The sequence below is a fragment of the Hippichthys cyanospilos genome, chromosome 14 (genome assembly GCF_059441005.1).
Source record: "Hippichthys cyanospilos isolate Australia breed blue-spotted pipefish chromosome 14, RoL_Hcya_1.0, whole genome shotgun sequence".
Taxonomy (NCBI): domain Eukaryota; kingdom Metazoa; phylum Chordata; class Actinopteri; order Syngnathiformes; family Syngnathidae; genus Hippichthys; species Hippichthys cyanospilos.
This window is the reverse complement of record NC_142382.1, coordinates 7092336-7107647: the sequence shown is the minus strand read 5'-3', so window position 1 is coordinate 7107647 and position 15312 is coordinate 7092336. Positions and strand designations below refer to the sequence as shown.

Below are 15312 nucleotides of genomic sequence, written 5' to 3'. Positions count from 1 at the left end.
TTTTGTTGTAATCTTACGATATTGTGTGCATCTATATGCGCGTCACTTTTTTTTCCCACGTGCGTTTTCGCTTTGCCCCATTAACGTCGCGGTGGGCACCACTATTGCAAAGGGGCGTTATCAATGTTTGCGAAATTACAACGGACCGGAACCGGAACTCTCCTTGTGAAACTTCCGTAAAAGTTATTGAACAAATAAATAGTTTAAAATCGCTACATTAATGTAAACGTGCAATAATCCGTACAAAACAGCGAAGGGTCGGCAAAATAATCTTCGATATACAACGCAATTGACAGTCATTTCAAACAGAGTCGAAGAAGAAGACGACGACGCCGAAGAAGACAAGGAGGCGGAAGTAGTAAGTACTTGTAGAAGGCATTTGTCGCACGTGTGTTGTTATTAAGACAGGGCGATAATCGTTGTTAGCTGCAGCATGGCAAAAGATAAGACGAAAAAGCGCAAGATGAAGCGTCCCCAGAAGACTCCGAACGTTACAGATGATAACGCGGACGTAAGCTACGATTTCGTCGAAGATGACTTCGCTCAAGCAAACGAGACTGTCGCTAGTGACTCCGACCAAGACAGCGATGATGAACGAAAACGACAGAAGCTGGTGGAAGCTATCAGCTCTCTCGGGGGCTCGAAACGAAAGAAAAAGCAACAGGAGCGCTCGGAGCCGGCCGTCCAAAAGTCGGAATTCACAGTCAACACAGAGGGTGAGGGCGATAAAATAAACATGACGGATCTTATGAAATCCGTGCACAAAATCCCAGCTATCTCGAACAAGGCCAAGAAGCACCTCAATAACTTGCAGCAGAATAAGAAAACTATCAATTCCCCTCTTAGCAGGCAGGAAAGTGAAAGGATCCAGAGAGATGTGGCCTTTCAGAAAGTCGCAACAGAAGTCACCCAGTGGCAAAGCGTGATCCAACAGAACCGGAAGGCCGAGCAACTCGTTTTTCCTTTGAATCAAGAACCATCTGGACCTAAACCAGTTGACAGGGTTGCCATAGGCTGGAAGGCTCAAACTCCGCTTGAACAGGAAATTTTTTCCATCCTTTCTGCCAACAATCAACCCATCTCTGACCCAATTTTAACCCCTGCCGAGGAAGCTTCCATGAAAGCGATGAGTCTGCAGGAGGTGAAAATACGCCGCGCTGAACTTCAGAAAGCTCGGGCTCTCCAGTCCTACTATGAGGCAAAAGCCCGCAGAGAGCGGAAGATCAAGAGCAAGAAATACCACCGAGTGCTCAACAAAGAAAAGCGCAAAAAATTCCTCAAGCAGTTTGAGGAGATGGTGAAAAATGACCCGTCGGCTGCTTTGGAGGAGATCAACAAAATGGAGTTGGCGCGAATGCAAGAGAGGATGTCGTTAAAGCATCAGAACAGTAGCAAGTGGGCCAGGTGCAAGGCGATCATGGCCAAATATGATGAAAGCGCTCGCAAAGCAATGCAGGAGCAGCTGGAGGTCCACAAAAACTTGACACAGAAAATCACCATTGCTTTGGATGATGACGAGGAGGTCGACGAAACCCCGGAAAATATGCCGGATTTCGTCAACGAAGCCCCGCTGGCGACAGATTCGAATCCCTGGATGAGAGGAAAGCTCTCGGAAGATCCCGCCGAGAAAGAAAAAGAATCGCGCGACCTCAACTTGACCCCAGGGGTGAAAGAAACTGTGGCGAATGTCGAAGAAGAGGAAGAAAGTGACATGGAGGAAACTGAAGAGGAATCCTTGCTGCGGGAGTTTGAAAACCGTCGAAAAATGCGCCGGGACCGTGACACTCTTAAGTTTGAAAGTGATGAGCAAATTTCAGAATCCTGTGGAAAAGCGGCCATGTTTGAGGAGACTGAAAAAGCAGCCATTTTTGAGAAATCTGAAGAAGCCTGTGAGAAAGCAGCCAACTTTGAGGAGTCTGAAGACGTTGGTGAAAAAGCGGCCATCTTTGAGGAGTCTGAAAAAGCAGCCATTTTTGAGAAATCTGAAGAAGCCTGTGAGAAAGCAGCCAACTTTGAGGACGCCGGTGATGAGACATCCATCTTTGAGGAGTCTGAAGATATTGGTGAAAAAGCGGCCATCTTCGAGCAGTCTGAAGATGCCCGTGGAAAAGCGACCATCCTTGAGGAACCTGTAGACGCTTCTGTTCCGCTGGCAGAAAGCCAAACGGACCAAATGGACACTTTGGAGTTCATGGAACTCCTTAGGCAAGTGGAGGCAGTTCGAGCTGATGAACCCCCCGCTGAGCCGCAACAGTCCTCGAACCAAGCGCCTGAAAAGCAACCAAGAGGAATACGGCTGGAAAAAGTTCTCACCAAAGACACTCATACCATCTTTGTCCCGCTCGCTCCAACCGCCATGGCCACAGACGACTCTGACGAAACGCTCCACCAGACCGACCTCATCCACGAAGCCTTCGCCGGGGACGACGTCATCTCTGACTTCATGAACGACAAGAAGAAGCAAGAGAACTCTGAGAAGCCCGCCGTATTGGACCTGACGCTACCCGGCTGGGGGGAGTGGGGAGGGGCTGGTCTCAAGCCCTCCCTCAAAAAGCGCAGGAGGTTCCGAGTGAAACCTCCTCCGGCTCCGCCCAGGAAAGACCAAAAACTGCCCAACGTCATCCTCTCGGAGAAGAGGAACAGCTCGCTTAGCCTTCACCAGGTCAACACGCAACCGTTCCCCTTCATGAATCACGCTCAGTTCGAGAGCACCGTGCGATGTCCCCTGGGACGCACCTGGAACACCGAGCGCACTGTGAAAAAGCTCACTAAACCCAAGGTGCTCACCCGCTTGGGTACCATCATTGAGCCCATGGCTCGGGAGGAGCTGACCAAGCAAAAGAACACATCTGCAAGGGATGAGAGTGAGGGGAAACTCAAAAGTAATAGATCCTGAAAACAGTCAAAAATGGGTGAAAAGTTTCTTGTAAATTTCCATGGCAATTTAATATTGGGGAATTTTATAGTTTGGAGTAGGACTGAAGGGGCCAGGATATAATTTTTAAACACTGCTTTAATTGTGCATGTACCAATTTGGATTTAATTGTACTGTGTTCCCTTGGCAATATGATAATTATGGAGTTTAATGTCTTATGTCCATTTGTCATACAAGTATGCAGAAACGCATTTGAACAGTGTGGTTTCAATAAATTTGGGATTGTCGACTAAATTGCAAGTAAATTGCATTGGTTTATTGCTTTCCGAATCCAGATGGTGGTGCTCAAGCCCCAAAAACCAATAACAGGCAGCTGTCAAAAAAAAAAAGAAGCTCCAGATTTTTTTTTTTCATCAGCATATCCACTTGAGATCTCGTATATTCATTTCTGTCCACTTAAGTTAAATTTTGTTTTATTCCAGCCACACATGAGAAGCATCAGAAAGGCCAGGATGTCCTCGCTTGAGTATGCTGGGACTTAATGAAGTAACTAAAGTCAAAAGTTTGTAGACCAAAAATAAATGTCCACTACAGTGAACACAAACAAATATGCTGGGTCTCCGGAGGATAAACAACTTTTACAGTACATAACATCTTGTTTTGATCCTGTTGCTATCATCAGCCTGCCATATTGGATATGTTAAATCTGCTGGTTGAGTTTTTTTTATATAAGCAAAAGTCTCCACACTTAGATTTCTGTACAGTTTTCAATCTTGAAAACTATACACTATTAATTTAAAATTATGAAAAAAATGCTATTATTTATAATGCATTATTCAGAGATTTCTAGTCAAAATGTTTATGATGTATTTTTTACATGTTATTTTGATCAGTACACTACTGTAAATACACCTTGCATAATATACAGCATGTATTCAACAGAAGTAGTGCACTAGTTCTCTTGTTGTACATGACGGAATGATTAATAAATTCTACATTGAAAAGATGAACTATACTAGTAGCGCTGCAGCTTGTACATCCTGTTAAATATGTCCTGTGCAGTGCATTCATTTAACAGTAAATTTAGCATACAATATTTTTTTAACTTTAAGTACAAATGTACAAAAGTACAAATGTTTTGTATACTGAGAAAAAAAATCAGATTTGCATAATACAGATGCATTTATTCTTTAGGAAAGGTATGTATTCCATGTGCCTCCACAAATATATTTTACCACGCCCGTGAAGTGTGAATTAAGTAATAAAATCTGCTCATTTTAGTTAGTTTAAAGAACATTTGAAGTAACGCTATTGTGAAATGTTTCATTTTTTTCCATTCAAACTTTAAACCTGAGGTCCCTGTAAGCCCGCTAAATGCGCATGTGTGTTTGGACATGTGTGTGAACAAGGCAGTGACAGGCTCATTTGCATGGCAGGGGCCTCATAAAAGGTTGTGGTGCAGGTGCACACTTCAGCGGATTCCTCTCCCGAGACGCACGCCCACTCTCACTCACAGATCATTTTCAACATCCCGTCTTGCTCTCCTCTCAACTTTGGATTCTTTCTTTCCTCTTTCAAGAATTTGGACTTTTCGGGTGATGTGAAAGATGCTTTTGCCAAGGAGGCATCCCGCACGGAGACGCTTTGTCGGGGAGATCGAGTAAACTGGATAGGCCGGCGGCGATGATGTCATCGCTGCAACTCCTTCTGCTCAGCCTCACGGTCGTTGCCGCGACCGCTGACCGCGGGGGACAATGTTCAGGTAACTCCCCCCAAGTCGCCGCTAATAACCATTATCTGCCTCTAAATTCCCGGGAAACCCCCTCTAGCCTAAAATTCCTCTGCATTGCATATCCGCACTGCAGAATGCAAATGCTTTGCCAACTTTGGGATGCTAGTATTATGCTTTTAATTTGTTATCACTCCCCGCCTCTAAACAAGTACAGACGCGGGACCTGCTTGGGATTCCGCATGTTCCTGGGATGTCTCATCGGATTCGGGAGCACTTTGCAGGAAAACACTAAAAGCCACCACTCCTGACACCCAGGGCTATTCCTCACGCGGCAGGAATTCCGGCATGCTACGACGCTTATTTATTCTCTATAAATTCGATAATAGCAGGAGTTCCCGCTCGGGGTTTGGCAGCCCTTTTCCAGGTGGCTGCCAAGCATTCAAATCAAAGACGCCGCTAGACTGACGTTTACGCGTTAGTGTAATGCGTTAGTTTCAAGTACCTGTAAATCAAAAGCTAAAGCAGGCAATTTTTTTTTGTTCTTTGGAGAAGTCTGCACTCCGGAAAATGGGTAAAATGATCCAAAGCCTTGTGCGGTATTTTGAATATTTTGGGGTCATTTTCTTCCACGTAATTCTTGCATTTTAGCCAAAAAATGGCACACTTCTAGTGTGACAACTACGTGCTCATCCCATGTTGAACGCTGACATGTTGTCACCATCTGGGAGAAATTTCAGCTCCCTTGTGTTTTCTTGCAGCCCTTGAAATGCTTTCGATGCCAAGATCAAAGGATTGGACAATATACTGCACAAGGGTTAAAATGATTACTAGAGATGAAAATAGAGGTTTTATTTTTTCTTAAAGGGATAGTGTGTAAGATTTAGAGCGTTTTTCATTATGGCCAGCAGGAGGTGCTGCAGGTGCTGCATTTACCGTTGTTTTTAGCTATAACAAACGGTCTAATCCTACACGATGTCCCTTTAAGCTTGAGTTGAAGATTTTTTTTTTTTAGTGGGTCCACTCATGATTGACTTGCCTACCAAATTTCATGTTGCTACTTAATGAAACAGGCGAGCAATTGCGAATAATAATTAAAAAATGCCAGAATAAGCACCCGTTAGGGAAAAGTACACCAAATAGTGTTCTTAGCCTTGGTATACCAAAATCAGCAGTCGACATGGATTCTCAAGACTTTTTGTTGACCTCATTTTTAGAATTGTTAAGTCCCCAAATTGTTTGGTTTCAACATAAAAAGTAGACTTTCCATGTCTTTTTAGCTATGGGTTATTAAGACTTTTTTGTGGGTCATTTTTGCCATTTTACCAGATTTCATATGAAGTGAAACTGGCTTGTTGAGCTGAATTTTTAATTTATTTTACATTTTGGGTGTTTTTGACTTTAAAGGATCAATGTGTAAAATTTAGAAAGTTTTTTTTTTCTTTTTTTTTTATTACTGACATTAGGAGGCACTACATTTACCATATAACAGACATGGCAACCTCCTGAGGAGTGCCACCCCCCAGGTAATATTTAATGATAACCAGACCTATGATTATATTTAAAACATACCGTTGGTCATTAAGAGCACATTTATTTGCAAGTTTTTTAAATTTAAAATCATTTAATTTATTCCTTATTCATGAAAAACAGTCTAAAGCTTACACATTGTCCCTTTAACAAATCAAAAAAGTTGATTTATCGTGTCGATTTATTTGTCTCATTATAGACATTATTAAACTTCAAAACTTCATAAAACGCGTGAAAATTTTGGTCTTTCAGGGCTTCCCGGTTACGATGCCCAATAACTCAAAGTGAAAACCCCCTAGAAAGTTAAAAATAACCAACCCCCGACATCAGTTTCATCTTCGACTGCATCGTCACTAATGCTAGCCAATCACCTCTAGATTTGGCACCTGTGGATCTTCTATCTGCTGCACTGGAGAAGGTTGCACCGGGACCCATGTCCGAGGTGCGTGTGCGGTCGTCCGGAGGCGTGCGCGGTGTCCATTTCTCTGGTCCTCTTGCTCCTGTCAGCCTGCCCTCCAACTGTGACCGTTCCCTGAAAGACTTCTCCATCGTGGTGACGCTGAAAGTGGCTCGCATCGCACACAAGGTCAGCAACCTCTGGCAATTCCTTGAGACATCATCCAATCCCATCCAGACCAGATCGGAATTTTTGGGACGATGAATCTTGAATTTTTTTGTCATTTTTCAGAAACATGAGTACATCTTCTCCATGATGGAACCTAAAAAAGAAGAGAAGTTGGTTGAGGAAGAGAGGAAAGATGGAAATAATCTGCAAATAGACACCAGTGGAAGAAGAGCGAGGAACAACGCAGAACATCGCCGTCTGCTTCTGGGACTGAGGCTCTCCGGGAAACGGCTGTACGTGGTTTTCAGAGGTCAGGGGGGCGCCACAGAGCAGTGGGCGTTCCGGGGCGCCCACCTCGCCGACAACCGCTGGCACACGCTGGTTCTGTCCGTCGTCGGTCATCGTGCCAGGCTGACGGTGGATTGCGGCTCGCCGCGTGAAATGTAAGTTGTTCCTCAGGAAAGAGATAAAAAAAGTTTTATTACATGTGGATTCAATCAATTTTGCATTTAAAGTTTTGGGGCTACAATTAAATTTTGCAACACCAGGACCAATGAAGTTGAATCCAAGATTTCTTCTATGCCACCACCTGAGTTTCCGTTCCGTCCCCTCATATTTGCCCTACGGGGATAATAGATCATTCAGCACAATACATCAGCAATGGTGAAAGTATGCTCACAGCCTGCAGTGATATAATCACAGCCACCTGACATTATTTGATAGATGGCTCTGAGTGCAAACCCCCCGAAGGCCGAAATATTGGTAGATGAATAGATAATGTAGTTATTGTTCTATTTATTGGGAAAATATTTCATGAATGTTTCTTTTTGGGGGGGGGGCAGCCTTCCTTCCAGGCCATTCCCGTCAGACCTCGGCTTTCACCTCTCCAGATTTCACATTGGAAGTCGGGGCAGATGGAAAGGATTGTTTACGGTAAGCCCTCACTTGCCCTCTTGATGCTTCAACTCGATACAGTTTGGGAAAGTCACTGTTCTCATCTGCTGCTATTGGTTTAGGATTTGTGTTTGGGCTTAAGTTCTTCACAACTTATCTGCAGACCACAGAGTGTCCCTCTCAATTTCACTGGTCTTTGTACAGGGCCTGTTACGCCAGTTTGTTCTGGTGCCGGGTTCAGATGCCACCCGTCAGATATGCCCATCTACCCAACCTCACCTTGTCGCTGTATCAGTTCCGTCTTTGCTGCTATCAGATGTTGCCACCACTAAGAAGAACTCCGCAAGTCACCTGGTCCCTTTTGGTACGGTTGTTGCATTATTTGTAGTATACCAAAGAAAGTTGAAACTGTATTCAAATTATTGATGAACCACCAGAAACCAAGGCCAGAGTGTCCGTGGGCTTAGAGCAGATGTGCTCGGAGACGCTCCGAGGTCAGATGTGGTTCGATCCGCTCAGGAAAGCTCTTTACCTTTGCGACGGTACCTCCTGGATCACCGTACTGGAGGGTAAGACGTTAACATCGCACTCACTAGAATGTCTCAGTTTGGGGATGAACACGTGTTTTGATTTGCTCAGATCGTAAACGACTGGACTATATTGAGGAACAGCAGGTTCTCGGCACAAGCTCGGAGACACATGACATAGAGGTAACTCTCATTCAAATCTTCATGTCGGTCCTGTCAGCTCACATTGCATTCAAGACAACGTTATTGGGCTGAAATCAAGACCAGTACTTTAAGAAGCCAAGACCGAGTAAAGACCTTTAAGACCGACTCAAGGCAAGAATAGGAGATGTTAAGTCAAGACTAGATTTGGAGAAATAGAGATCAGATCATAACACAGACACAAAGGGAGTCAATACAAGTCAAGATAAAGACTTTGAGAGGTCCAGATAGAAGTGAAAAATACTTTCAACACTTAAGGTCAAGTCAAGACTTATGTCTTGACAATTTGAAACTATTTTAAGACTAAGACATTAGGGCGTTGAACCCAAAGTCAAGACTGACACTTTTTGGGGTTGAGACAAAGATATTGGCAAGTTGAGAACCAGTCAAAACTTTTGACAAGTTGATACTAAATCAAGAAAAGGACTTGGATGAGATGCAACCTGATGACGTCTTAAACTTGGGCAAGTTAAGACTTAGTCAAGAACAATACTTGGACAGTTTGAGACCCTATGTCAGGACCAGTTACATTGATTGGTTTAACTCTTATGTGATCTATGGTCAGTATGTCTTCTACCACATCTGAAGGAACAAAATGTCAAATAAGGGTTAAACCAATAAAAAACCAGGCCGAGGTGGTTTGAGAATAAGTTAAGATAAAGACTTAATGGTTTGAGACCAAAGTCAAATCTGAGTGCCTAAGACCAAGTCCACACCAAGACATTAGTTTAAGATCAAATAAAGAATAAAAATTTGAGGGGTTGAGAGAGTGCAGAGACCCAAGACAAGATGAAAATGAAAAGGCTACTCATGTGATCTTTGAAGGCTACTTGGTGACTGTGGGCACCGCGTTGGTGACCCCTGGTCTAGACAAAGACCAAGTCAGGTTTGTGTCAAGATCAAGTCTTCGAGGAGATGAGACCAATGTCAACTTTGAGGAGTTGAAACAACATGATTTTTTTTTTTGTGTCATCTTCAGGTCTTCCAGGTACAAAGCTTGGGTTTGATGGCTGCCATGGCTCACCGTTCCCCAACCTCTGGATCCGCAGTGTACCAGTGGAGCCAACATAACGGCTTCCAGCTGTACCAAAATCTTAGCACCCATGGAGCGCTGGCCTTGAGGCATTTCAACATGGGAAAAAAGGTATGACTGCAGTTAAAGGGAAACAAATCAAACTGCTGCTTAAAGTATGTTTTTCTATTTCTAGACATTTCTGGTGGTGTCCAACTCCAACATAGGCAAGGGTGGCGGAAAGGATGTTGATAACTCGGTCATTTTCAAGTGGAACCGAAGAAGTAGACAGTTTGTTCAGTTTCAGACCTTGGAGACACACTGTGCACGCGACTGGGAGGCCTTCAAAATCCATCGACACACATATATCGTTGTCGCCAATCACAGGATAGGTGAGACAATGACAACAACAACAAAAAATGCATTTCATCAAAACCTTTACTGTGACCAAGTGTTTGAAGGATTGAAACGGTCAAAACCGAGATCCGAACAGTTGAGGCTGAGTCAAGACCAAGTGTTTGAGGGATTGAAATGGTCAAAACCGAGATCCAAACAGTTGAGGCTGAGTCAAGGCCAAGTTTTTGAATGCTTGTGACCAAGTCCAGACCAAATCTTTCGATTAACCCATCCTTATGGTATGTCTGTTTCATCTATGGAGTAAAAAGACTTTGAAAAATTGTAATCAAGTCAAGACTAAGACAGATTAGTTGAGACTGAGTTGAAAGTCAAGACCAAGTCAAGATTTTGAGGATGTGAGACCATTTCATGACAAAGACTTTAGGGCTTGAGACTAAGTTAAGACGAAGCCTCTGAGGTATTGGGAGAAGTTTGAAGAGTCCAAGACTTAACAGGGGGAGACCAAGCCCAGAACAATTACTTTTAGGGGTTAAGACCTACTCGACAAAGACTCTGAGGTATTGACGCTGATCAGAGACAAGACTTTACAGGGTGAAACCAAGTTCAGACCGTTTCTTTGAGAGGCTAAGACCAAGATGAGGACCTCAAGGGGTTAGGACAAAACCAAGTCCTAGACTTCAAGGACTTGAGACCAAGTCAAGACTGCTTCTTTGAGGGCGTGAGACCAAGCACATACCGATACTTTTAGGGGTTCAGACCAACTCGACAAAGACTCTGAGGTATTGACGCTGATCAGAGAACAAGACTTTACAGGGTGAAACCAAGTTTCTTTGAGAGGCTAAGACTAAGACAAGGACTTCAAGGGGTTAGCACAAAACCAACTCCAAGACTTCAAGGACTTGAGACTAGTCAAGACTGCTACTTTGAGGGCGTGAGACCAAGCACAATACTTTTTGGTATTCAAAACAAATCAAAACAAAGACTGCAACTTTGAGGCAGATCTGAGACCAAGACGTTACTAAGTGATACCAAGTCCAGACCAATTCTTTGACAGGCCGAAACAAGAGCAGGACTTCAAGGGGTTAGGACCAAACCAAGCCCAAGACTTCAAGGACTTGAACCCAATCAATGAAGCAAGACCAAAATTTTGAGCTTCAAAACAAACTCATCATTGTGTCTCCTGCAGGTAACAACAATCATACCATAGACAGCGTAGTGTACAAATGGAACAGACCAACAAAGTCCTTTGAAGTCCACCAGAGGCTGAAAACATCCGGGGCTTACGACTGGGAGTTCTTCAAAGTGGGACCTTACCATTTCCTGGTGGTGGCAAATGCATTTGATGGCATAACCACGTCTGTGGACTCAGTCATCTACGTTTGGGTCGACGGGAACTTTCGAGTCTTCCAAACTATTAAGGTAAAAACAGCGTAATAACATGGATACGTAATTAATCTGTTCATGACCGCTATAAAACCTTTATTTGTTCATATTGTCTTACTGAGTCAGAGTCGGAGTCACTTTAAAGACACTTTACTGAAATATACATTTAGGACTTTTGCACAAGTGCACAAAGTATCACCCAACCCTATGGGCAAGACACATCATTTCTCCTGCTGAGATGAATGCGTTGGCAGACTGAATGGTAGTAAAACAGTCCTGTCATTGCACACGGATGCACTTAACAAACGCAAATACGGCGAGATGAAAACGAGGTAATGACAGGGATGGGGAGAAAAGCATCAGGCGCGTCTTCGCCGCCAAAAATAGAGCGCGCGGTCTGTAGCCGACAGCGTGTGTCATATTTGCACTGCAAGCGCACTTGCGGTGAAACGTGTGTTGACACATTGATAAGCCCATAAGCAGCTGAGTGTGATTTAGGGGAATTCCACAGCTGGATGTGGGGATTAGCCAGAAAGCAACCTCGGGGCAGATTAATTAATCACCTGAACTCACCCAGAACACTCTGACATAAACCCGTTATGCTTCCATGACTGTAAATGTGGTTGTTGTATCATCTTTGTGTAGTCTTTTTCACCGTGCTATCACACACACATCTGGGTGATCATCGAGTGACTGGCTGATAAATTAACTTTTCGATTGCAAAAAGTGAGGCATCGAAATGCATGATGGGCTTTCATCTTGGAGCGTGCTCGCTGCTATCTTTTGTTAAATTACTCATAGACAACCCAACTAATGTTTTTTTTTTTTTTTTTTTTATAAACTTGTGGCGATTTGACATCCATGAAGCTTCGACTTCTCCAAACTTTTGTTCCTGTTTAACAACCAGGAATGCAGTTTTTGTTGATTTTGTTCTGATAGCTATTTTTAAACAATTTATCCAAAACTTATATCAGTTTTTCTCTATTAGGCCATTTTTTAAAAGCATATAACTATGAATATATGTACCGTAATTCCCCAAATATAAGATGCACCTGTGGATAGAACGCACCCTTAATTTTAGGGTCAAATTCTGGTATTTTCTATGTTGCCGTGAATTTAAGGTTTTTCAAAATAAAATATCTTTCAAATTTGAATAATACATAAAGCGGAAATATTTCATTATTTTTTGGCTGCGTACCAGTTGACCCACAGACCGGTACCGGACTGCTGATTGGCGGTTGGTGACATCTGCTTTACATGATCCTCTCCATTTTAGTAATATTCCCGTGTGTGAACAAGGATGGACTTGGACGTGGGTTCAGTTTGCTCGCTTCTTTTATTGAAAATAATGCCTTAACCTCAGCTAACATGAGCTGCTGTTTCCTGCAACAAGCAATGGCTGCAAACAGCCAAATGACGTCCGCCCTCTAGCTCATCCTGTTACAGTAAATATTGTAAGAATACGGCCGATATGAAAATGCACATCTATGCATTAAAACCCGGCTTATGTAGCTGAAGGATCATTCTTCCTCAAATGGTGTCCCAAAGAAAATCTTTTAAGTTACCATTTATAGGATGTATCCATGCTTTTGGCCTTCATTTTTAGGGAAAGAAGCGCATCTTATACTTGGGGAATTACAGTAATTTAAATAATGAAATGGAATGCTAACAAGCTTTGACAAAATATCATGAAACAAAATCGGATTTACATCATCATACCCTTGGTTACAAATGTAACAGAAAAGCTAAGCCTCTTAATTGCTACTATGCTAACTTTCTGTTTGCTAACTGTTATGCTAACCTTCTGTTGTGCTAGTGCAGTTGTAAGTGCACAAACAAATTGCCCCATCATCATCAGCTCTTACAACAGTTTTGCTAAAGCTAATCGGTGGAATTTTAAAGATCTGGTGTGTGAAACTACTCAAAAATCTCAAAAAGTACTGCGTGCCAATTTTAGTTGTAAACAGCATAAAAATCAAAACTCAGCAGTATTTTTGTCTTGAAATTGGTCCTCAGTGTAATAATTCATTTGTTTTCCTCTTTCACTAAAGCTTGCCTACCGCTTTTAGTAATTGTTGTTTTAAAATCCATAGAAGTTCTAAAATTCATTTTAGAAGACAAATTTGACCCAGAGCAACGCAGAAATTCAGTTACAGGGATTTTTTTTTTCAATGACATGGGTTTTTGCTTCACTCACATGTAAGTCGACACAACCGCTAATCACCAGCCTAATTTACAAGTTGTCCCAACACGATTCAAAATAATAGTCTCCCATTAAGTGGGCCTCCAGCGGCATGTTGACTCGGATCCGGTTGAGTCAGCTCACTTTCAGCCTAAATTACACATTTGTCCATACACGTCTTGAAACGTTCTTTTATTATTGACGCAGACTTTCTGTGCCACTGACTGGGAGATGTTCCAGATCGGCACACGGGTCTTCCTGGTGGTGGCCAACGGACACTGGCTCCACGGCGACGGGCCCGGTCAATACGCCATCAATTCCACAATCTACGAGCTGGACATGACTGAGCGGGTGTTTGTCCGCTTCCAAGACATTGTCACACATAGGTATCATTTAAAAAAAAAAGCCAGAAGTACTCACACGTTGTACTTCACTAGTACAGATACTTGTTTTTAAAAATGAAAACGAAGACCAGACTTCAGTTTACTATTTTTTTGTCATTTTACATATAGCTAGATAGATACATAGCTAGCTAGCTAGCTAGCTAGCTAGATAGATAGATAGATAGATAGATAGATAGATAGATAGATAGATAGATAGATAGATAGATACTGTAGATTGCTAGCTAGCTGGCTAGATAGCTATATAGATGGCTAGATAGCTAGATAGATAGATAGATAGATAGATAGATAGATAGATAGATAGATAGATCTATCTATCTATCTATCTATCTATCTATCTATCTAACTCTTTCTTTCTTTGGCAGCGCTGTGGACTGGGAGTTCTTCAGTCTCGGGGAAGAATATTATCTCGTCGTCGCAAACTCCTTCAACGGCGAGTCATACTCTCTCAATAGTGTTCTCTACAGGTACTCTCCTAGTCATCTTTCTCATTTGTCGCACAGATGACGTGCAAAGGATTTTGGGTGCATATAACAAACAAACCTCTTTGGGAAAAAGAATACTTTTATGGTATCCATTTGTACTACTTTTATGGTCTTACTTTTTTTCAAAATTGTACATTTTTCTTTGCTATTTTGCAGGAATTTGTGATGATCAATTTACTTGGTAGCAATGATAGCATTTAGCATTTTTATTTATTATTTTTCATTAAAAAATAATTTTGAGTTCTTCAGATATTACCCTTTGTATTTTTATTTGTGTTAAAATTGTGATTTTGTGTTTTTCTGTCATTTTATTATTTGTATGTTATTATTCAGAAAATTTCACTATTAAGGGTTCTTGCGTTCCCCCTCATCAAGGTGGCAAGGTTACGAGGGTTTCGTTCCTGTCCACTGGCTTCCGACAATCGGCTGCAGCGACTGGGAGTTCTTCAGTGCCGGGGGAGACTCTTATCTGATCTACTCAAGTGCCAAAGTGCCTCTTGCCAAAGTGTTCAAGCTGAAAATGTATTGACCTCATTCGTTACCATTTTTATGTTTGTGGGTGCATATGCCCATGCCCCCTCCCCATGCAGGAGTTGGCCAACAATGGCAAAAACTCAGAGGAACTCTTATAAAAGGACTAAGTACTCATCAAAAATAAGGACTTGTTTCATCGTTGCATCATTTGTTTTATTTAGACTATCTCTCAGAGGACTTTGACAAACATTTTCTGTTCTCAATGTAGCGACAAGACCGTAAATTATTAAATGAGCAATAAGCTACTCTTATCATTTTCTTTAAAGGTCACTTCTGTTGACTATGATATTTTGCACACTATTAAATGTAATTTGTTCACAATCTTGGTCCCATTTGTAAATATTCAGTGTTATTTAGTTGTGGGTCACATAGTTAACTCCTTGTCAGTTAAAAAAAAAAACACAACACTTCTAGATTATTGTGTCTAAAATAATGCTAATAATCACAATTGATGATGAAATAACACAATTTTTTAATTTAAAAACTGTTTCGAATTGTACCAAAACTGATATTTTCAATATTTTGTTCGATAATTGCACCTTATGGTGACAAACGTCATAGCGGTATGCTCCAACAACCCATTGGACCGTGAGCCTAGATCGAAAAGGAAAACTACAAAACCCACAATACTTCGTGG

The 15312-nt window shown here is 42.1% G+C and overlaps 2 protein-coding genes across 2 annotated transcripts; both read left to right on the top strand.

The window, feature by feature from the left end:
- The first annotated feature begins 183 nt into the window (after positions 1 to 183).
- Positions 184 to 14996, top strand: tspeara (thrombospondin-type laminin G domain and EAR repeats a). The gene is made up of 14 exons (XM_088433910.1): positions 184 to 358; positions 4455 to 4637; positions 6512 to 6720; positions 6823 to 7142; positions 7542 to 7632; positions 7798 to 7957; positions 8031 to 8162; positions 8233 to 8303; positions 9301 to 9465; positions 9530 to 9725; positions 10877 to 11109; positions 13463 to 13641; positions 14022 to 14123; positions 14517 to 14996. The coding sequence occupies exons 2-14, from the start codon at positions 4559 to 4561 to the stop codon at positions 14668 to 14670; spliced, it is 2091 nt and encodes a 696-aa protein (XP_088290036.1). The 5' UTR covers positions 184 to 358; positions 4455 to 4558; the 3' UTR covers positions 14671 to 14996.
- Positions 355 to 3885, top strand: LOC148412727 (U3 small nucleolar RNA-associated protein 14 homolog A). The gene has a single exon (XM_088433909.1). The coding sequence runs from the start codon at positions 434 to 436 to the stop codon at positions 2894 to 2896; it is 2463 nt and encodes an 820-aa protein (XP_088290035.1). The 5' UTR covers positions 355 to 433; the 3' UTR covers positions 2897 to 3885.
- Positions 14997 to 15312: the final 316 nt, after the last annotated feature.